This window comes from Nicotiana attenuata, chromosome 6 (genome assembly GCF_001879085.1).
Source record: "Nicotiana attenuata strain UT chromosome 6, NIATTr2, whole genome shotgun sequence".
NCBI classification, from domain to species: Eukaryota; Viridiplantae; Streptophyta; class Magnoliopsida; order Solanales; family Solanaceae; genus Nicotiana; species Nicotiana attenuata.
This window is the reverse complement of record NC_031994.1, coordinates 41583954-41607248: the sequence shown is the minus strand read 5'-3', so window position 1 is coordinate 41607248 and position 23295 is coordinate 41583954. Positions and strand designations below refer to the sequence as shown.

General features: G+C 36.7%; 2 protein-coding genes across 3 annotated transcripts; one reads left to right on the top strand and one right to left on the bottom strand.

Annotated features, from left to right (window-relative positions):
* On the top strand, positions 2490–4107 carry LOC109226888 (mitochondrial import inner membrane translocase subunit TIM14-3-like). Its single transcript, XM_019391783.1, has 3 exons — positions 2490–2660; positions 3198–3367; positions 3735–4107. The coding sequence occupies exons 1-3, from the start codon at positions 2658–2660 to the stop codon at positions 3889–3891; spliced, it is 330 nt and encodes a 109-aa protein (XP_019247328.1). The 5' UTR covers positions 2490–2657; the 3' UTR covers positions 3892–4107.
* On the bottom strand, positions 4190–22027 carry LOC109226887. Of its 2 annotated transcripts, none has more exons than XM_019391781.1 (8): positions 21762–22027; positions 19921–21218; positions 17734–18988; positions 15882–16161; positions 15081–15188; positions 14722–15000; positions 13453–13596; positions 4190–4727 (listed from the first exon to the last, which is right to left on the bottom strand). In XM_019391781.1, exons 2-8 carry the CDS (start codon positions 21152–21154, stop codon positions 4539–4541), a joined length of 3489 nt encoding a protein of 1162 aa, XP_019247326.1. In that variant the 5' UTR covers positions 21155–21218; positions 21762–22027; the 3' UTR covers positions 4190–4538. The 2 variants fall into 2 exon arrangements, with proteins under 2 accessions (XP_019247326.1, XP_019247327.1); XM_019391782.1 differs by lacking the exon at positions 21762–22027 and adding an exon at positions 21333–21531.

Here is a 23295-nt window from a genome sequence, read left to right as displayed (position 1 = left end):
TTTGTCCATATTAGTTAGGCGTGTTTATAGCGATATACTTTCCGTGGAATCCCGCAAATTTTCTTATTGGTGTAATTGATAACAGAATCGATAAGCCCCAAAAATCGATAAATCAAAATCGAAAAAATCGAAACCTTATTGAAACGATAACGATAAGCATATGTACAAATCGATAATCGATAAGTAATTATCGATAAGGGTCAAAATCGAATCGATAAATCGAATGCATACCCCTAGTTCTCATTGAAAAAATTACACAGTTCCCGCTAAATACAGTACAACTAGAGTTTGTTAAATAATTGATAGAGACTTTAAGGTGCTCATTTTGATAAATTTAGATGACCAAAAACTGCTCAAAGAATATTATAAGGACTAATCTAAACCTACTCCAAACCTAAGGGATGTTTTTGTCATTTTATCTTAGAAAAACTTTTCAACTTTTTTTTCTCATAGGCGCATTTAGCTAATTAAACTTTTTCCTTTTTCCATAGAAATTTACACTAGATATGTACCCGTGCGATGCACAGGCCCAATTGTTACTTTTTTTTTTCTTTCTTCTTCTTGTTTTCATCCTTTTAATATTTCTTGGTCTATTGTTAATTACACACTTTCTACGCCTTTAGGAAAAGAAGAAAGAGAATAGGCTTTTGTGTAATAACGTATAGAACGACGATTACATGTATTGTTATTTATCTTTTGCATTATATGCATTTTAATTTTTCTGAAATCTTATTACTATACCAATCACTTTGAAACACTTATCGAGTCTAATGCTTTATTATACGGTGATTAGATAATAATTCAAGTAGAATTTAAATTATTTCTACATAGGGCCTTTTTTATTTTAGAAAATTTTGCATCACTAAGCCTTAAATTAATTATTGTTAAATACTAATTAAAAAGTCAGTTGAAAAATAAGTCGTCATGTATTTTTCACATTTTTTTGATTGAATGATATATAGTTTTATTCTTTTATTATTTTCAGTGTGTTAATGTATCATTTTTTTCTTTTTTTACTAATCAAAATTTAAATAATAAAAATATTAATATTATTCCCAAATAATTGATGAAAAGGTTTTTTTTGGTTCTTTGAAATAGTAATCATGATTTTTAATTATTAAGAATTTTAACAAGAAAATTTGTATTTTGTTCTAGTTGAATGACATAATATTATAAATAAATTAATATCTCGATCACTCTAAATACTAATCAAATTGACCGTAAATTAAAATATTGCAATTTTTTCTAGTTTCATTTGATATGATTGAGATACTATCTAGGGTATAATGCGATTTTCATCACAATAGTAGTATTTGTTGAGACTATTTTAAAAATAATTAATTGTATATTTATGCATTTTGAAATGTATATAATGTTGAATTCTTATTGAATAGAGTTTGTACTCAACTAACTTCGATCATAGAGGGAGAAGTATAATCATGTATGACGATACTTCTCATACTTCCTATTATATAACGATTTTTAAAAGAAAAGAATTTCACAAATTAATCTTAATTTTTACTTCAGATATTCTCAACTCATATTTTAGAGAGGGGATACTTATTATACAATTTGGACAAATTTTTTATATTCTATAATAATAAGGCGGACTTGAAACTATATTTTATTCTTAAATAATTTTTTTCCGAATTTTATGAAGTATTCCAATTGAAATTGCAATTTAATGAGAACTTTGTATAAATGATACAAATTGATAATGATATAATAATATTTGAATGTAAATCTACATACATTATCACTAATTCTTGTTTAAAGAAATCTTCTTTACCTGGAATAGTTAATAATAAAATATATTTCTTAAGGAGATAATAGAATTGTCATATATAAATGTATGTGACCTTAGTATTTTTAATCAGGTGAACATTTGAATTATAAAATTATTAAAAAAATAATTTTTCTAGTTAAAAGTACTTATTGAAAAAATAATAATAACAATCAAGTAATGCATTTGATGAAGATAGTGAAGGTTGAATGGAAAGTGAGTTCCACTATTTAAAAGCTTATGGACACGCTAGTTTTGGTTTTTCCTGTTATTAAGAACCTACAACCAAACTTTTGAGCCTAGTATACAAACAAACAATGCGCTAATATATTTAAAATGACCATTTCCACTATTTAAAAGCTTATGGGCACGCTAATTTTGGTTTTTCCTGTTATTAAGAACCCACAACCAAACTTTTGAGCCTAGTATACAAACAAACAATGCGCTAATATATTTAAAATGACCATTACGCCCTTGGTCAACCTCCTCTTCTCTCTTCTATATAATATATAATATATAATTATTATATATTATATAATTATAATATATAATATAATATTATATTATATTAAATAAAATATAATAGATATTGGACCGGCTAAAATTGGGTGAACCGGACACTGGAATCTTCTGGAACTAGAAGAAAGAACCGCCATCTTAGTGGGTCAACAATTTCTTAATGCCCAAGCCAACTTTTTAACGCAACCTATATAAAGTCCCTGGTTCTAACTTGGACACCATCAAATTTATTAGCAATTGATTGTAAATCCGAGTTCAGACTCTAAGCTTACGTTCCCATATATCGCAGACCGATAGGAAATCTTTAAATCTTTGAACTGACCATTGGTATTGGTGAAGTTTTGGTCGTTTTCTCATGGTAATCCTCTATTTATTTTACTTCGCTTAAGAATTTTGTTTCGTTTGATATAGGAGCATGTTGTTCTTTGCCGCTTAGGTTAATACACCCTTTGCTCTTTTCCATATCCACGTTATGTTTTCAGAATTCATGTTTTTTGGCATGATAAAGTAAATGCTTTTCAAATTTTTAAGTTAAGAAATTTTGTGGTAAGGCTTTTTGTATGCAATTATTATTTTTTTATTGGTTATTATCTCTGCTTTTCTTTCTCTGCATATAGTTTTAATTGCATAATTGAACCTCAAAACTATTATGTTTTCCACCTCAATTTTTTGTTGATTAAAAGTTAAAGGGATGTTCTTGAGCTAGCATACATACACCTGTTTAAGCGCTAAAGATCTCTGTTTTTAAATATAAAAAAACAGAAGGAACTGGATATTTTGTGTATTATTCTTGTTAAACATATTTGTAGTAGAAAACAATGTGTCCATATAATTACTCTACTCTTGGTTTTTCATGAACGTGTTTCTGCTTTGTTTTCATGGTTTCTGTTTTCAGGCATCTCCGATAGTAGTGGGAACTACAGTTGGAGCTGCTGCTTTGGGAGCTAGGTACTTGATAAGAGCATGGCAAACATTCAAAGCTGCACCTCGAGTTCGGAGGTTTTATCCCGGTGGGTTTGAACAAGTTATGACAAGAAGGGAAGCAGCATTAATTCTTGGGGTCAGGTATATATAAATCTGGTATTCTGTTTTGTGATGCCAAAGTGTGTCTCTTTTTTGCTCTATTCTTGGGGTATCAACCTGAACCTCGTACACTCGCAACCTGAACAATAGCTTAGTTATAAATCTGACGGAACAAATGTCCCCTTTAGATTGCTAACTTCTTTCTGGTTATGTTAGGAGCTAGGTTATCACTTTCAGAATGTATATTATGCATAGTCCTTTAGGCCTTAGGTTAGCAGAATTGATGGTCAATTTGCTCATCAATAGGCAGATTGTTGCGCCTGGCATACTTTTTGTTTGAGCTTGCCAATCAAACTTGACCATGGATAAAATTGCTTCATGTCCAATATATGGTGTCTTTTCCTTGCAGAGAAAGTGCTGTCCTGGAGAAGATAAAGGAGGCTCACAGGAGAGTAATGGTAGCAAATCATCCGGACGCCGGTGGTAGCCATTATATTGCTTCCAAAATCAATGAAGCTAAGGAGATCTTGTTAGGGAAAACCAAGGGAGCTAATTCCGCTTTCTAATTCACTTTAACAGCTTCATTGTCAGTATGCGTGTTGATTTGAGGAAGAGGTGAATTTGTATCAGTAAATGTATTACTATCATAATTTACCAAAGTAAATTCTTTTTAATGTAATTTAGGAGAGTTCTTTGCGGTAAAGAGTTGTACTATCCTGTTTCCTTTCCCATTTTGAACCAGGGATCTGCACGGAATATATGAACACCTCTCTTGAACTATATATACCAGTAGTCTAACTTTTTCAGAGAAGTGAGAACTACACTTACAGTCCATACAAACCGGAGTAAAAACTCAGAACAAGATATCAACAAGTAGCATTTTGCATTATATTTCGCGAAATACGTCTGTTCATGGTACATTACAGCAACCGAGCGAACTCCAAAAAAAAATTGGAGAAGCGGCTATTTCACAAGCTACACTAAATACGTAAAAAGAATGAGCAGACATCATGTACAAAGAGAACGCATTTCCTTCGATGAAACAAAGACAAAAGCAAGAAACAAAAAATCCTAATGTTACAAAACGCTCAATTGCGTTAAATAGAAATACAACCCAACCTGGAGGAACCCGACGTGGAGGACTTTCTTCATGTCATCAGTGGAGAATCCAAATCGAAGCAATAGAAAAACTTTAGTTGCCTGAGAAAATAATTCATGACGATATTGGCTCGTACGGATATGATAGCCATGGGTGTTTTAGAGCCTCTAAAGCAGAAGGTCGCTTCTTTGGGTTAACTTCTAAAAGATGAGCCACAAAATCAATAAAACCTTGATCTCCCATCGGTAATCGATACCTCAAGGATGTCTTCTTGGGTATTAAGTATTCCAATCTGTTTGTTTCCTATAAACAGAAAAAAGTGGAATGGTTAAAATATAGTACAAATGAGAGTAGCAGACAGAAGCACAGCAACATCCATGCTTGAAGCAAGTGTACTGAGGGGAGGCAAAGAAGAGGAACTCTCTAAAATAGGAGAACATATTAAATCCTAACTTTTTGACATGTGTATTATATCAAATTTTATTTTATTTTTTGGCTAAAGTTACGTCCTTAATTACGTACAACTCATAGAAAACAAAGGATCTGAAGGGTCTCCAGCAACGATGTTTACAGATGTTTCAGCAAATTATAAATCATAGTCGAAGTTCAACTCAAGGAAATATTTAGTATATAAGGAACTATCAAGACCAAAGGCCTTTCATAGATTAATATATGTTGTCCTCGAGACTATGTGCATGGACTCGAGATGAGTTACATATCCTATAAGGGTGAAAATTATTTATACCTCCATCTTTGCTTTAAAAGTCAAACTTCTCCCTCAACTTTGAACAATAGCCATTCACCCCTCATTTCTCAGTTACCTTTTAAAATGCCTATTTTACCTTTTATATTATCACCGTTTATCTCTCTTTTTCTTTCTTTTTTCTTTTATATCATGATATTTTTCTCTTTTATAATAATATAGAAACGGAGGAGGAACGTCTCTGCTGGACTTTGCTAGAGCTTTTGATTTGGTGATAGCAAACTCAAGTTTTTCGAAGAAGATAGGAGCACCCGGTCGCCCTCCGAAGTTCGGCGACCGAGACTCAGATTGATTATCTACTCTGCAGGAAGTCCGATAGAGGTCTTTGCACGGATTGCAAGGTCATCCCGAGTGAGAACCTCTTAACCCTTCATAGGCTCTTGGTCATGGATCTTGCGATCACAAGGAAGAGGAAGAAGGCGATGTATAGCCAACATAGGATCAAGTGGGGAGCCTTGACGGAAGTTAAAGCGCAGGAGTTGGGGGTCAAGCCGCTGACTATAGGAGTTTGGAGGAGTAGAGGGGACGCAAGCGCTATGTGGACCACGACTGCGCAATGCATTAGGAAGCCGCAAGAGAGGTATTAGGGGTAGGGGTGGGCATAAAATCCGAAAAACCGAATTCCGAACCAGACCGAATTAATTCGGTATTTTGGTTTCGGTTTTTTCGGTATTTCGGTCTAATTCGGTATTACATTTTCGGTATTTCGGCATTACGGTATGGTCCTCGGTATTAGGATCTTGAAATTTCGGTATACCAAAATACCGAATTACCGAATTTTTAAAGACTTTTTATTTTTTTAAGTTGGACCTATAGTTAGCTATACTGCCCAACCCAACACTTTTTAAAGACTTTCTAATCTAATGCCCAGCCCACTGCCCACTCCAGCGCCCCAGCCCAAGCCCAAGCCCACTCTCTAGTCTTTGTCTTTCATTCAATTAGGGATTAGGCATTACTTATTAGGGAATTAAAATTTAGAAAGTCAGAACTCACTCCTCAGAAAGTCAATTAGGGCAAACGGCGTCGGCGTCTCGGCGATAGTTTCAGCTTCAGGCTTTCAATTAGGGCTCAGCTTCAGGCTTTCAATTGGGGCGTTAGTTTCAGAAATTCCGGGCAAACGAAGACCGGCTGCTGTGACTTCAAAGAGATTGGCTGCTGTGACTTCAAGGAATCAAAAATATGTTTCTAGTGTCTTCCATAATTTACTTGAAAGCTTTCTCCTTTTTAAGGTAGAGAAATTGCCTTCTCTTTAGATTATTGGGTATGTGTCTTACTGTCTTTACAAAAAAAGATTTATATTTTTAATCCTTTTTTCTGTAGTTTTTTGTTTTACGAAGAACATGTATATTCTTTTGTGCTGGAACTGTTACAGATTGGATTTTTCTTCAGCTCTCTACCAGTTTTTCTTTGATTACCTTGAAAAAAAATTGGGTAAATGCAAAATAGAAGGTCAGTGAGTCATTTTAATGAATTCATTTGGAGTGGGGTTTTGAACTCCCTTGATTGGATTTCGTATTTATCATCTCAGTCTGCCTCCCTCTTGAGTTTCATTCTTAATGTTTTCATTGTATGTTTAACTTTAAAGTTAAAATAGTTGCTAGAACAAGGCAATCACGTTGTGGGTCCATTTTTCTAAACCTTTTTCGGTCCTTTTGTTCTGTAAGGTTTTCATCAACAGCTTATAGCGTAGATTGCTAAGATATCAATAGGTGTTTATTCTGCTTATTCTGTTCAATTGTGTAGACTTGCTTATTCTGCTGCTTATTTGTAATTGCATAACATTTTGGCTTGCTGCTGCCTCTGTTATTCTGTTAATTGTGTAGACCGATGCCTTGTTAAATGATCCAAATCCATTGATCCATCAAAATTCCAAATACAGTGTTCTTTCTATGGTTGAATCCATACAAATAAATTCTTTACCTTATTTGTATAGATGGCAGATGAAAGTAGAGTAAGTGATGCCGGTTCAAGTGAAAGTTTACCTATTACTGAAGATAGCAACACCAACACCATTGATACTCAAGATTCTAAGAAAAGAAAAGCAATGCAACCTAGATCCAACGTTCGGAATCATTTTTGATAAATTTGAGGTAAATGGGGTTGGTAAAGCAAGGTGTAGATATTGTAAGCAAGCTTATGCTGCTAATTCATCTAGGAATGGAACAACAGGATTGAAAAATCATTTGACTAGATGCAAAAAATACCCACCTAACATTGATAAAGATAATAGTCAAACAAAGATAAATTTTCAATCTTGCCAAAATGATGGAGGATCACTTTGGAAATTTGATCAAGAAGTGGTTAGGAGGGCCTTAATTGAGATGATAGTTATTGATGAACTACCATTTAGCTTTGTAGAAAATGAAGGCTTTATGAAGTTTATGAGAAAAACTCAACCACTATTTCGTCTTCCTTCTCGTAGAACAATAACAAGGGATTGTTATGAAGTTTACGGTGAATTGAAGCAAAATCTAAGATGGTCTTTTAGAGAAGCACAACCAAAAATTTGCCTCACAACAGACACATGGACTTCATTACAAAGAATAAATTATATGTGTTTGACAGCCCACTTCATTGATAGGGATTGGAAGTTGCATAAAAGAATACTAAATTTTTGCCCTATCACTAGTCATAAGGGTGAAGAGATGGCTAAAGCTATTTCAAATTGTTTGCTTGAATGGAAATTAGACAAGGTATTCACTATTACCGTGGACAATGCTTCTTCAAATGATGTCACCGTCAAAGAATTGTCTAAAAAGTTAGATATGTGGAAAACTAATATGATGAGTGGTAAACATCTTCATGTGAGATGCATGGCTCATATACTAAATCTAATTGTGCAAGATGGTTTGAAAGAACTTGATGCTTCTGTCACACGTGTTAGAAATATTATGAGGTATGTGAGATCTTCGCCTGCAAGGACCTTAAAGTTTAAACAGTGTTGTGCACATGTAAAGGTAGAATGTACCAAAACATTGTGTTTGGATGTTCCTACTAGGTGGAATTCCGCCTATTTGATGTTGGATACGGCACAAAATTTTGAAAAGGCCTTTGACAAGTTTCATCTTTTTGATGATGGATTTTCTGCTTATCAATGTTCTAATCTTTGTGAAGATGGTAGTAGTGCAGGTCCTCTTGAATCTGATGATTAGGTGAATGTGAGGAATGTGATAGAGTTTCTTGTAAGATTTCACGAGCTCAACAAAAAAGTTTCAGGTTCACGTTATATCACTTCTAATTCTCATTTTGAGGATGTATTTGAACTTTATTGTCATTTGAAAATGCGTTTAGTTAGTGAGGATGAGCATTTGAGAAAAATGGCTGAGCGGATGCAAGAAAAGTTCAAGAAGTATTGGGGTGAGCCTGAAAAGATGAATAAAATGATTTTTATTGCTTCCGTCTTGGATCCACGTAACAAATTTGAATATGTAGAGGGAGCACCTATTTGGGGAGGAAAAAGGGAAGAAAATAAATGCTGAGGTGTATGCTTATATGAATTCTTTGTTATGGAGAGTATCTAAAAAAGTATTCAACTGGATCTTGTCCTCAATCTCCATCTAGTTCTACTTCATCTAATAACACACATAATACATCTAGTGGGAGTGTTATAACTGCATCATTAATAAGAACGAAGCTTCACTTGAAGAAACAAAAGGAAGACAATGGAAGTGAGGGTGCTAAATCGGAGTTGGATAAATACATTAGTGAAGATTGAAGAACAAGGGCCTTTTAGCGAAGAATTTGATATCTTAAGTTGGTGGAAAACACATGCTCCTAGATTTCCTATTCTTTCGGAGTTGGCTCGTGATGTGTTGGCCATTCCAATTTCTAGTGTGGCGTCGGAATGTGCGTTTAGCACCGGTGGCCGCATTCTTGATTCATTAGGAGTTCATTGACTCCTAAATGTGTGCAAGCTCTTGTTTGTGTTCAAGATTGGCTTAGAGAAGAGAAGAATCCTATTAGTGTTGAAGAAGACTTGAAGTATCTTGAGGAACTCGAACTTGGTAAGCTTTAATATTTTGTGTGTAGTTTAGTTCAAAATAATATATCATACTTGTTTATTTGTATGACATATTTGGTCGAATTATCTTTAGATATGGAAAATAATGGAAGCACTACTAGCATTGTTTGAACTTTGATGTATAGTTGCAACTTGCAACATGAGTGGTAAGTTTAGTACTCTATTTGTTTGGTGATATACTTTTGTAGTTTTATTTTATTATCATCAAAAAATAATATTCTAACTTATGATTTTTATTTTTTTTTAGGTTCAAGTGCAATCATGCCCCGTGCTCCTAAAGCACGCTCTCATATTTGGGAACACTTTGAGGTGAAAGAAGATAACGGAGAAGTTCGCAAAGTAGAATGCAAGCATTGTGGTCGAGTCTATAATGTTCATCCAAAGAGGGATGGAACATTTGGTTTAAGGAGCATATTAGGCGTTGACTTGAGCGTCTTCCTGGAATCCGTATTTAAGAATTAAGACTAAGTTGATTCGAGACTATTAGTGTGAACTTGAATTGAGGGATGCCCTCTCTGTTTTTGTTGTTTTTGTTGCACTGTGTGTTTAATTCTGCTGCTACTGTTAGAGTCTGCTGCTAGCCTGCTACTGTTAATTCTGTTGTTTTTGTTGCACTGCTGCTACTGTTAGAACACTAATTCTGCTACTGATAATTCTACTGCTACTGTTTATTCTCCTATTGCGCTGTGTTTAATTCGGTTGGCCATTTTCAGAGAAAAAATTGCAGCCTGTTAATGCTGCTACTGTCGCATGTTTGTTGAATAGTGGATTAAGGCATTAAGCCACAAGAATGTGAGTTGGCTCCAAATGCCAGCATTTAGCGAAATGGCTGTTCCATTTCATGTCTATTTGCTTCTTTCTATTTACTTCTTTATGACGAAATGGTTGTTCAATTTCATTGTATTTCTTGGCTGAACAGTTAGACAGCAGTCAGCAGGGCATTGAAACATAGGAGAATTGTCACTCATTAGTGTTGCTTATTTAGCGAATAGTAAACCGAAACTGTACCGAAACCGTACCGAACCAAAATAATAAATACCGAACCGTACCGAAATACTTTGGTACGTTATTTGGTATACAATTGATAAACCGAATACCGAAATGCCGAACCGAAATTCTTAAATACCGAACTGAAATATCGAATGCCCACCCCTAATTAGGGGTCTTAAAGGGTTACTCTGGTGGTCACAAGGGAGACTGGTGGTGGAATGGAGAGGTGCAAGGAAAAGTGGAAACCAAGAAAGCGGCGTATCTGAAGCTAGCGGAAAGTGTAGACGAGGAGGAGAAGAGGGCGAATAAGAAGTAATATATGTTGACTAAGAAAGAGGCAATGCTAGCAGTTACGGCGGCCAAGACTATAGCTTTTAGTCGTTTGTATGAAGAACTCGAGGGCCGAGGTGGGGATCAGAGGTTGTTAAGGTTAGCTAAGGCGCGAGAAAAGAAGGCTCGTGACTTGGACCAAGTGAAGTGCATCAAGGACGACGAAGGACGAGTTTTGTTGGATGAGGGGCTTATCCATCGGAGATAGCAAACCTACTTCCATAGTCTCTTGAACGACAAGGGGATAGGAGCATTGTACTGGGTGATTTGGAACTCTCCGAGAGTCGTTGTGACTTTAGGTATTGTAGGCGGATTAGAGTTGATGAAGTTGAGGGGACTGTGCGTAAAATGAGCAGGGGCAAAGCGACCCAGACGGATGAAATCCCGATGGAGTTTTGGAAGAGTGCAGGCAAGGCGGGATTGGAGTGGCTCACTGGGTTATTTAATATCATTTTTAGAATGCAGAAAATGCCCGAAGAGTGGAGGTGGAGCACGATGGTTCCTGTATACAAGAACAAGGGTGATATCCAAAATTGCAATAACTATCGGGGTATCAAGCTGCTTAGCCATACTATGAAAGTTTGGGAGAGAGTGGTAGACTAAGGGTGAGGAGGAGTGTGTCTATTCCCGAAAACCAGTTCGGATTTATGCCGGAGCGTTGGACTACAGAAGCCAGTTAGGACATTGACGGAGCACTATAGGGAGAGGAAGAAGGACTTGCATATGGTGTTCGTAGACTTAGAAAAGGCGTACGATAAATTTCCGAGGGAGGTTTTGTGGAGATGTTTGGAGGCAAGAGGTGTACATGTTGCCTACGTTAGGGTGATTAAGGACATGTATGATGAAGCAAAGACCCGAGTGAGGACGGTGGGTGGGGACTCAGACCATTTTCCGATTATGATGGGGTTGCATCAAGGGTCGACACTCGGCCCTTTTTCATTTGCCCTGGCAATGGACGTACTGACGCGCCACATCCAAGGGGAGGTGCCGTGGTGCATGCTATTTGCAGATGATATTGTATTGATTGACGAGAAGCGAGGCGGTGTGAACGCGCAGTTAGAGGTATGGAGACAGATCCTGAAGTCTAAGGTTTAAAGTTGAGCAGGACCAAGACTGAATACTTGGAGTGTAAGTTTAGTGGTGAGACTCAAGGAGGGGAACGGGAGGTGAGGCTGGACTCGCAGGTCATCCCTGGGAGAGGAAGTTTTAAGTACCTTGGGTCTATTATTCAGGGAGATGGGGAGATTGATGAAGATGTCACACATCGTATTGGGGCGGGATGGATGAAATGGAGACTTGCTTCCGGCGTTCTGTGTGACAAGAAGGTGTCACTGAAACTTAAAGGTAAGTTCTACAGAGTGGTGGTCAAACCGACGATGTTGTATGGGGATGAGTGTTGGCCAGTCAAGACTCAAGATCGCTCATGTCCAGAAGATGAAGGTAGCAGAGATGAGGATGTTGGGATGGATGTGCGGGCACACCAGATTAGATAGGAGTAGGAATGAGGTTATTCTAGACAAGGCGGGTGTGGCCCCCTATTGATGACAAGATGCGGGAAGCGCGGCTTAGGTGGCTTGGTCATGTGAGGAGGAGCACAGACGCCCCGATGAGGAGGTGTGAGAGGTTGACATTGGAGGGTCTACGAAGAGATAGAGGTAGGCCAAAGAAGAGGTGGGGAGATATGATTAGGAAAGACATGGCGCAGCTTCAGCTGACCGAGGTCATAACCCTTGATAGGGAGGTATGGAGGTCGAGGATTAGGGTAATAGGGTAGGTAGTCTAGAGTGTTCATAACAGTAGTATTGGCACGCAGCCTCGCTTTTTGTTGGTAATAGGTTTTTATGACTAGCCGTTGTTTTCTTTCATTGTTGATCACCTTACTATCTTATTGTTTTTATTCTGCTTTTATATGTTTTTTGGTGTTGTCCCTTCTTATCTATATTTTCATTAATATGGTGCTTATGCTTTCCTGAGCTAAAGGTCTATTGAAAACAGCCCCTCTATCCTCTGCGTACACACTAGCCTTCCAGACTCCACAGTGTGGGATAATACAGAGTATGTTGTTGTATATATTTTGAAGAAAGAACCTATTAAATAATCTAATTTTCAAAATTAAAAATAATAATAATAATAATAATAATAATAATAATAATAATAATAATAATAATAATAATAATAATCAAGCATATAATTTAATGATGTTGAATAGTGAAAATGATGAGCAAATAAGAAAGATATTATGATATTGTGGTGAAGGGGTTTAAAAATTATTTTAGGTCTCACAAGTTCAAATCCTAGATATGGTACTTTAGTTTTCTTTTCAAAACCTCTTGTACGAATTTTTGGCTCCGCCAGTGAGAAATTATAACTTGAGGGGTCGTTTGGTATGAAGACAAGTTATGTTGGGATTAGTTATCATGGGATCGGTTATGTTGGGATTAGTTATCATGGGATCAATTATGTTGGGATTAGTTATCCCGATATTATTCCTTATTGACTATTTGGTATATTGTATTAGTCTTGGGATTGTCAATTTTACTGCTTTATCCTAGGATAACTTATCCTGGGATTACTATTCCATCATCTGGCAGGTACAAGTTATCCCGAAACTATTTTTAAGCTTGGGATAAACCTATCCCAGGAATAGTAACCAAACAAGGGATAAGGTGGTACTAAATTTTTATCCCATGATTATTTTTGCTTATTCATCATACCAAACAACCTCTAAAGTACTTAATATGTGTTATATTAAAATAACAATCATAAAAGTAAGAGTAGATTTTGTAGAAAGGAATATTCTATTTATTATTTTAATAAACTTAAGTTACAACTTATAATAAGACATGGGAAAATAGGTGATCAACCCCCGAAAAGGAAGGGAAAAAGAAAATGAAATAATGAGTGGAAAGGAGAGGAAACTTTACCTGATTTCGTTCATATAGCATGTGATTTTTGGTGAAATATTTGTAAGTATCTCGTCCTTTGACGAGCATCTCTTGATCAATCGGACCTATGATACCAATTACCCTAGCAAGCAGCGTGGCGGGAGAGTCATTCTGAAAAAGGACCTGCAAATATGGACAAAGACCTATAAAATCCCACTAGCATAAGACTTCATTATAAGTAAACTTGAATATTCAAATACTTTATTTCTATTCACTTATTCGTGAAGAGAGAAAGAGCTATAACTTAAATCATTTCTCATTAGCTTGAATTTTACTTTGCCAACGGGGTTTTTCTTTCCAATTAGGTAAAATTCACCAACTGGATATTAGTTGCTCGAGAAAGAATCAGCTCAGAGAAGTATCAAGAGTACAACTACATTATTACAATACACGTGTTATTTACTATTTATGCCTGTTAATGCAAGAGTTTTAATTGGCAAAAACATTTGTTGTCTAACAAAGGGAAAATTGATACTTGAATGAAATATAAAGTTCCCTAACGTGTTACCTAACTCCATCTAATTACATTAGGCATGCCACTGTCAGAATTTTGCTTTATCCACAAGGTCGTTAGTCCTTCTGAAGATTCTCAGTGGAAAAGCAGTATCAAAGCCAAAAGCTAATAAAATAAAACATACACAATTTACTCGTCCGGAGAAACATTCTTCTGCAAGTTGGATATTGGTTTCTTGTGATTCTAACATAAGATAGGATTAAGTAGCAAGATCGAAGAATGGTCTCTCTATGTCCTCCAAACAAACTTATTTCATATTAGGATTACATGCCAGCAGTTACTAGGGAGCTTCCGAAAGGTTTGGAGCCAATAGCAACTCCAAGACATAATTTCTTTAATAAGAAATCCCTGAGGGCCAAAGAGGCGCATGGTTCAAAACTCGGTAAATAAGGGGTCCGCTCTTGTACCCAGAAAAATATCAGGCTTTCATTTGCAGCAAGGTACAAACCCTTGGCGTGCGCCTAACCCATATATCACACGCTACACTCTTACCACTAGACCAAAGCTCTAGGGCTAACTTCATGAAATAATTATGTGTTGTATTAATTTGGATTTACCAAATTCATAAATCCAGAAGAAAGGGGAAGGGATCAAAATGAAAAAGTGAATAAGCACTTCAAGAACTACCCCAATGCATGGCATAATGGACAATAATATCCACTATAAATTCATACTGACAATAAATAAATAGAGATAACAATCAATATATAAAATGCATAACAAAAAAAACTTACATTGCCCGTGCAAAGTTCTGCCAAGATGCAGCCAAGGGACCAGACGTCTATCTTTTTATCATAAGGAAGCCCCAAAATAACTTCTGGTGCGCGGTAGGATCTTGACTGGACATAAGAACAAAGATGATCTGTTTCGAAGCAACTGCTACCCAGATCAATTACCTTCACCTCACATCTACTGTAGCTTTTCACCAATATGTTTTCAGGCTTCAAATCACAATGTATGAGCCCAAGGCCATGCAAGAACTGAAGAGCCTCTAAACACTGAATAGTGATTGACTGCACAACAAATTCATATGAAATTGACCACACAAGATATCATTAGCATCAAATCGCAATAAAATTTTGATCCAACAAACCTGCAGTCTTGGCATAGTAAAGTAGACTTCTCCACCAGATTCTCTGTTAAATTTATGGAACTCATACAGATTGGCCTTAAGTAGTTCACATACAATTAACAAATGTTCCTGAAAATAGACACAAAGATAAGTGTCAAATTTTCATGACCAAAAGTTTCATCTGCTTACATTAAGAATAATACATAAATGTAAAGTATACGATAGTATTGCACAAGCTCAAGAGGCACATCCAAGTGCACATCAACATTTCTTCCCACTTCGTATTTGATTACAGAAAATATTATTTTCAAACTGTCATGTTAAGATTGGCCGAAGATGTCAGCCACAACTATCAATTAGAATCAAGTGCAAAGCACAAGCTTTTCACTTAGTCAAGACTTTATCGACTTATTGATAAAAACTCACAAAATCAACTAGATGTTTAGACATGCTCACCTCTCTTGAGCAAGCAGCCAGGGTTGAGCTTACACATAACACAGTGTTGAAGTTTATTCTCAAGGTTCAGAACCATCTAGGTTTACAAGGACTTAGATGTTTTAGATAAGAGGGGAAAGTCAATAAGATGAGTTGGGTAAAATCATTTTAAGTCTGATGAGAAACTTATGAACTTAAGGTTACCTTCCTCAACATCCATACAAGCAAGAAGAACAATGTGGGAGAATGATGAAGAAAACTGTGCACACTCAAGATGTATCTTGCTGACTGTACTGGCAGATCTCTCTACATTGCTAAGTCATTTCGACGATGTAAAACTAAATTGAGATTTTTACAAAGTTTGTAAAGATACAAATTTTCACTTACTCGATAATAGAAGTAATCATACAACCGAAGTAGGTGGTACTTGTCGGCAGGATCATGCTTGTTGACAAATTTGAGAAGCTTTATTTCATCAAGACTCTGATCAAAAAAATCTTTGTTGTTCTTTATAATCTTCACACAGACATCCATGCCTGTATGAAGATCATGTGCTTGAACTGCTTTGCTGAATGCAGCAGATCCAAGATACTCAGTTACTTGATATCGTCCAGCTATAACTGAATTTAAAACAACCTGGAAATTTTTGTCCTCCTCAAATCCAGTTCTGAGTCAAAAAAAAGAACTTCATTAACCACCAAAAAGAAACCCCTCAAAGCCTGAAAAATAATAACTATTTGAGGTCAAGAAAATTCAAAGCATGTTCCCTTTTGTAAGAGAAAATCAGAACATAATAGGATGCATGAAGAGACAACTACGGAAAGAAAGCTTCTTACTTAGGCTGAAGAAACTTGCCAAGGTATATTTTGCAAAGGTAATACAGAAATAAATAAAAACATATATGTAAACATTTACTAGGGTAAAACATGTCTTGCTGAAGTCAAAGAAGATCAACTAGCTACAATCATATAGATCGACAGAACTATCTTTAAGTCACTAGCCTAGCATTCATCAACACTCAGTGCATAAGAAAACTATAATACATTAATCTGGAGTTCTTAGTAGCTAAATGGAAGTGGTCCAGTTACAGAGCTAAAGATCTCAGTTCCCACAGAATTGTTTAAAAGCCTCTCTGTCTTTCCTCAAGAATTGCAGTGAAATTCCTTCAAGTAAATACAGTTCAAGCCAAACATACAAATTTCTCCAGCTCCCTTGACAACTACTATTGATCTGAATCACCCAGTCTCCTTGAGCTAACAACCAGATCAAGCAATAATTTGGCTACAGACATGCACACGGAAAATAGAGAGAAGCATAGTTATGGTAAAATGTATGAATGTCGTCTCTATGAAGAGTCTAGCTTGTAATACAAGATTACATTATGTTCAGAATCCAACAACTTATCATGCACCGTAAAGGGCTTTGCATAGTTTATTTATTAAGCAAGCCTGTTTTTGTTAAGCATGAGATACAGTTTAATCAGGAAAGTATTTCCTAGCATTCTAACATAACCAGAACATAAGCTCACAAATCTGATATATCCCTTCGTATCCAGAAGAATATAAGACAATTAGATATCCTGATCCTTGTATAATGAAAACTGAATATTTATCTCAATTGAAACATACTAAATCCGCTTTTTGCCTTTTTTCAGCATAAATGGGGTTCAACAAGAATTACAACAACAAAAAAGGCAAATGTCACTTTTCGGATAATTTTGATGGTGCAGGGTCATAGGCTGACCTCACCGAGAATAATCAGCCTCCCTCTATCCCAGAAAAGAGGACCAATCTTAGATCACAATCTCATGCCAGCATTTACTCTTAGGGTGAGTTCATTTCCACCACCTTCAGCAATGGCTGCTTAACCTTACTATGTTGTCAAAGCAAATTAAGGGCTCAAAATTTCCGTCTCTACATAGAGCTCAAGATTTGTTAACAACAACAGCCCAGAGAGCTGTGGAAGAGCTTTTCATTGACTTACTACATCTTCACATCTCTAATAGAGTACATGTTTCTAATGTGTTCAGTAGACAGCCTCTCCCTTATCACAGTTTAAATCTATTCTTGATCAGTGTTGTGCTTAGAAACCCAACATAAGCAGTACCAAGATGAAGATTGTAATTGCAAATATGAAGCAGTTTCCTAAAGACTTGAAAATGGCAAACTACTGATTAAAATCAAATAACAGGCATCATTTCCCCTCTAATTCAAAAGAAGCAACAGGAGATTGAACATGCCTGTTTTTCCTATGCACAATCTTTAGTTCAAAAGTTTCAAATTCCTCTTCCTGCGCCTTGATCTGCTTTACTTGCTCCTGAACAGCAGCTGCTTCCTCATCCTCCAATGATGCTTCCAAATCTTCCTCTCTTGCACTGGCTTTTTGTGTGCCCTCTTCTTTCTTCACATGCTCCCGTTCTACATAACCATAATTTGAAAGAGATGAAGAGCTAGAATTTACTGATCCTGCAGCAATTTGGTTGCTTTCGTCTCTCGAGCTCTTAATAGGCGAGGACTCGTTGCTTTTGCGCCTCAAAGAGCCAAACATGTCATCATTTGCCATCAGACTGTCACGAGCCTCATCAGTTATAATGGTATTGCCCTTGCTTGACCATAAAGATTTACCTGAGCTTGTCTGAATCAACTGCCCATCTCTGGGAGGGGGAAATGAGAATCCCCCATGTAAGTGATTTGTTTGTACCGATCCTCCTTCATAAGTACCAGTGCCAAACTTGTCAAATCTCTGCTCAGCTGATCTCTCATCTCTGTTTCTTATCTCAGAATAAGGCTTATCTGAATCAGGGGGTATGTGTCTGGCCCCACCAATACTGGCATCATGATCGTGGAAATACTCTATATCCCCCTCACTACTCCCTCCAACGAAACTGTCACGCACCTCACTACCAATGTCAACAGTATCGCTGTGAATACCTACACCAATTGACCTAACTGAACCATGCTGATCACCGTCCATGCAAATATCATGCAATCGGGGCCTTTCACCCTTGTTCGAGGCTCTATCATTCCTTAACATGACAAGTTTATCTGTTTGAGCGACAAGTCCCTGCCAAACAGGCTCTGTGCACATCAAATTCATTTCTTCATCTGAAGGCCCAACTGGACCAACATTCTTTGATTGAGAATATCTCTGACCTGATAAGTAGGAATCTTCCTCTGCAAAAGATTGCTCATCATCGTCTCTGTTTTGCTCTATTTGAGGATCTGCAACACTCCCGTGCCCTGTTCCCTTCTCGTTATCACTAGGGTAATCAATTTCATGAGATAAAAACCAGGACTCATCTTCAATAGGTTGCCTTGTATAGCCAACATCGTCATCATCATCATATTCATCGGAATCCCAATATTCATTGGGGAAGTCAACACATTCACTCAATCCATCACCAATAGTTGCGAAACCAGAAACAAGTTCAGAAGTGTCCTCAGTAATGCCTTGACTTACAGACAACCAACTGCCTCCGCCGATCCTTTTTCCACCTGATGATCAGTTGAACAATGATATGATTAATCCACAAAGACATCAATCAGATTCACATAAAGAAGATAAAAAATATAACACAAGGATAAGTAGACAATATCATCAGGTCAAAACAATTTAGAAAACTACCTCAGAATCCATCTATTTTCTATGGCATTATTACTGGTTATTGTTATTGTTTTTCCATCTATTTTCTGTCTCTTACGATGCTGATATTATTTTTCTGTATTGTTGTCACTGATCTATCGTTTATTTTCGTCTTCTTGAGCCGAGGATTTTTTGGAAACAACCTCTCTACCCCTCCGGGATAGGGATAAGGTCTGCGTACACTCTACCCTCCCCAGACCACACTTGTGGAATTTTACTGGGTTGTTGTTGTTGTTGTACCTCAGAATCCAAAATTGAGAAAGAGTGGATAACCAAGTTTGTTTCGTCCCAAAAGTCTATGAGTAACTTACATTCAAGAGCTCCCTTTCGATTTTCTTTATTTGGGGACGACCATCACAAACAAGATTTAGGATGTTCCGTCTACCACATATCAATATAGGACAGGATAAGCTAATAGCCAAAAACCCTCCCCTTGCACCAATCATCGGATACGATACTACGATAATGATTAAGCAACTTAGGTAACTCGTTTAATACTCCTCCATCTGTTTTGCAGTCATAGAATACAGAGGTTGTCGGTACTAAACAAAAATTCAAAAGGTTAATGACTTGGAAGTTTATTTTATTCCCTCTAGGTGGCATCTTCTTTCCTAATCCAAACAGCACTTTCAGGGCCTCATCATGTATCATCTCATTCAATTTGTGAGATCACAAAATTTTCCTTCGAGAAGTTCAGAGCCATTTATTAATTTTTGTATGTTCAAAGAATGAGCTAACTTTTTGTCTAAGAGTACAAGATAAAAGTAGTCATTAGAGAGCAAACCTGAATTGCTAAGTTCTTGTCCAATAGGAACATCTAGAAATGAACCTATGACATATGTATTGTCACCGTCTGTAATCTTTGAGCAAGGTCCATCTCGTTCAAACTTTTCCTCCCAATGAATATTGAAGGACTTCTCTTCTGACTTGATTCTAACAGGTGGCAACCTGGGTAGTTCTTCTTTCTGACTCTCAGATATAAGCGAAAAGCCTAAGCTGCTGAAATCTTTTGGTTCGCGTCCTGGAATCTTCCCCAGATACAAAGCTCTTCCCACCTCATCCACTTGCTCTTTAATTGTACTCCTAACGTCGTTACCTTTTGTTATGCTTTTACCTACTTTGTTACCACCAGAACCAAAGTTTTGATCATAACTTGTCGAAACATCTCCTTTAGAGAATGGAATAGCAGTTTTGGCCGAGCAATCTTTCCAAGGCTCGGATGAAGAGTTAGTCGATTCAGGACTTTTTGACCTAGGGTTACTAATAATTACATTGTTGGATGCCCCATTTAGTTTAATCTGATGATTGCCCTCTTTGAGTTCACTATTTTGACTCCTTTCATTCTCTGGTTCCACATTGTCTTTGCTGGTATTTCCAGGCCACGACGTTCTCCTTTCACCTGAAAAACTGACATCTTCTCCAGAATTTTCATTAGCCTTACCACTATCAAAGACCTCAGACGAATTTAACCGCAACTTCCCACTATGCACCAAACCTGAAAAGTCCTTGGTAGCACTTGTGCGACCATTGTTCTGATAAGACACAAGAGAACCATTGGGATTGTAGTTCCACGAGTACATATCAATCGCACTATCCTCGGCATTGTTGCAAACACTCAATGTTTTGTTGTTTGTCCCAACAGATTCATTATGTTCCTTCTTCTTGCCAACATAAGCAACATTTTTCAAGTTACATTCTGTGCCATTTCTCCCAATCCCACACTCTATCTCCTTAACAATAAGCTCTTTTGGAATTTCGCCATTGCTCCTCAAACTTGTCTCCTTGAAAACCTCCCCACCATTTCGACAGGTCATACCAAGAATCTCCAAAGACACTTTTCCTCCATTTGCTTCTTCTAATGATCTGCTGAGCTCTTTATCCTCTAGCGTAAGCTTCTGAACCACACCATTCAGATCAGAACATTTATTCAGCTCACCACGCAATGCAGCCTCGGCCCTTGTAAATTTATTCTTTCGCAGAAATTCCAGTATCGCATCTAAAGATGTCGAGTCAGCCATCGATACAACGGAGAACTCGAAAATCTTCAAATATTCAACTGCTATAAACAATATTCAACCCAACCTGAAAAAAAAAAAAAGGCAAACAATAATATAAAGCCTATTACAAGAAGTGCACAACAAGTCAGCTTTAAACACTATATAAAACTTGATAACAGATGCAGAGTTAAGAAAATACAATGTCAAATGTGGTCCAACTTAGGTGTTGATTGACTGAAAAGTACAGATTACCCATATTGTCCTATATGCTGTTTGGCTCCAGATAACAGAGGATTGCATAATCACAAGAAAGCAATAAATTTCAAGAGACCAAAATACTGAAACAGAAAGCTGAACCTAAGTTGTAGTAACAGACACAACTACAAGAGTAAAAGCTGAATGAAAACCAAGCACCTTAAAAACCCTAGCTAGATTTTCCACACACCCAATTCAAAGATCTCAACTTTAATGATTAAAGAGTTCAAAAAGATTCTACTTTTACTGATTAAGAAAAGTAAATAAAAAAAAGGGTACAGAGAAGAATAAGGACACCAAAAATTGAAAAGGGTTAAAAATGGAAAGAACCTGAAAACGGAAAGAATGAAAAAGAGTGAAAATGGAAACTCACGGATCGAAGCTACGATATACTTGCTGGTAAACAAAAAATATCTCAATTGATAACATCGTCAACAAACATCACATTCAGCTGAGACAAAGCTGGATATGGATGCTTCCATTTACGTTACAACAAAATGGGAGCATTTTGATTTTGAATTTTCCTTTTTTCTTTTTTCCTTCTTTTAGGCTCTTGAGTATTTTATTTTTTTTCCTGTTGTTCTTTGGTGTTCTCCAATGCGAAGTGATCTTTTGGCTTGGCTAAGAAAATATTTCAGGTCTGGCATGGGGACATGGTTGTCGAATTAAGCATTATACTTTTAATGGTATTGTTACTATAAAAGATAATTAGTAATTTCTTACTACTACATACTACAGTAATATTTTCTTAAAATACTTTTTATTAAAAACGATAATTTTATCCTATTTTACACTGCAACTTTTAACTTTTAAGTATAAAGTATGAATAATTTCACTCCGAAACGATTAAGTAATTGAAATGTTTAAAATCTTACAAATTAAACGTGTCGACATTCTTACTCTAAACCTGATCCTTCTTTTACTAACAAACAGAAATAAAAGTTTTAAAATACCCAATCGAACCCCGACCATATCGATCCTTGCCAAAAATAAATCTTGGACCTAATTCAAATTTAAAGTTAGCTCATGAGATGATCATTGTCCAAGATTATATAAAAAGTCCAACAAACCCTCTCCCTCCCTTGCACGCCTAGGACTAGACATCCGAGCATGGATAATATAATATGAGGATCCAACATTGTATAAATAATTAATTGGAATGGGTCTAGCCCTAATATAATATTAAAGAAATATACCTTGGGCCAAACTCAACTCCAGAAGTTAGCTCATGATATGAAGATTGTCCAATACCATATAAAGAATCCAAATTCCCAGCCCACAATGGATGTGGAAACTAAACAACCCTCCATCTCACCCTCCACACCAACCGTTCATTAGTTGGACTTCAGCACAATCCAATTGGACGAGGATTTGACTTATATTGAGGAGCCGGTGGCTATCTTGGACAGACAGGTCCGGAAGTTGAGATCAAAGAATATTGCTTCAATTAAGGTTCAATGGAGGGGCCATCCGGTCGAAGAGGTGACTTGGGAGACCGAGCACGACGTGCGGAGTCGTTATCCTCATCTATTCACCACTTCAGGTATGTCCTTATGCACGCTCGAGGACGAACGTTTGTTTTAAAAGGGGGGAGAATGTAACGACCCAACAGGTCGTTTTGCGTAATTGCGCCCCGTTGCCCCTTTTTATGCTTCACACATGTGTGTTTATGAATTTATGACTTGCGGGATTAGTTAGTTTTGTTCCGGGAAGCTTTCGGGTTAATTCGGACCTCTTGATTCTTGACTTAGAAGTTTCAATTAGAAAATATTGACGAAACTTTGACTTTTATGAAAACGAACCCGGACGGGTGTTTTGATGGCTCCAATAGCTTTGTATCGTGATTTCAAACTTGTGCGTCTGCCCGGAATTGATTTTGGAAGTCTGTAGGTTGATTTGTATTGATT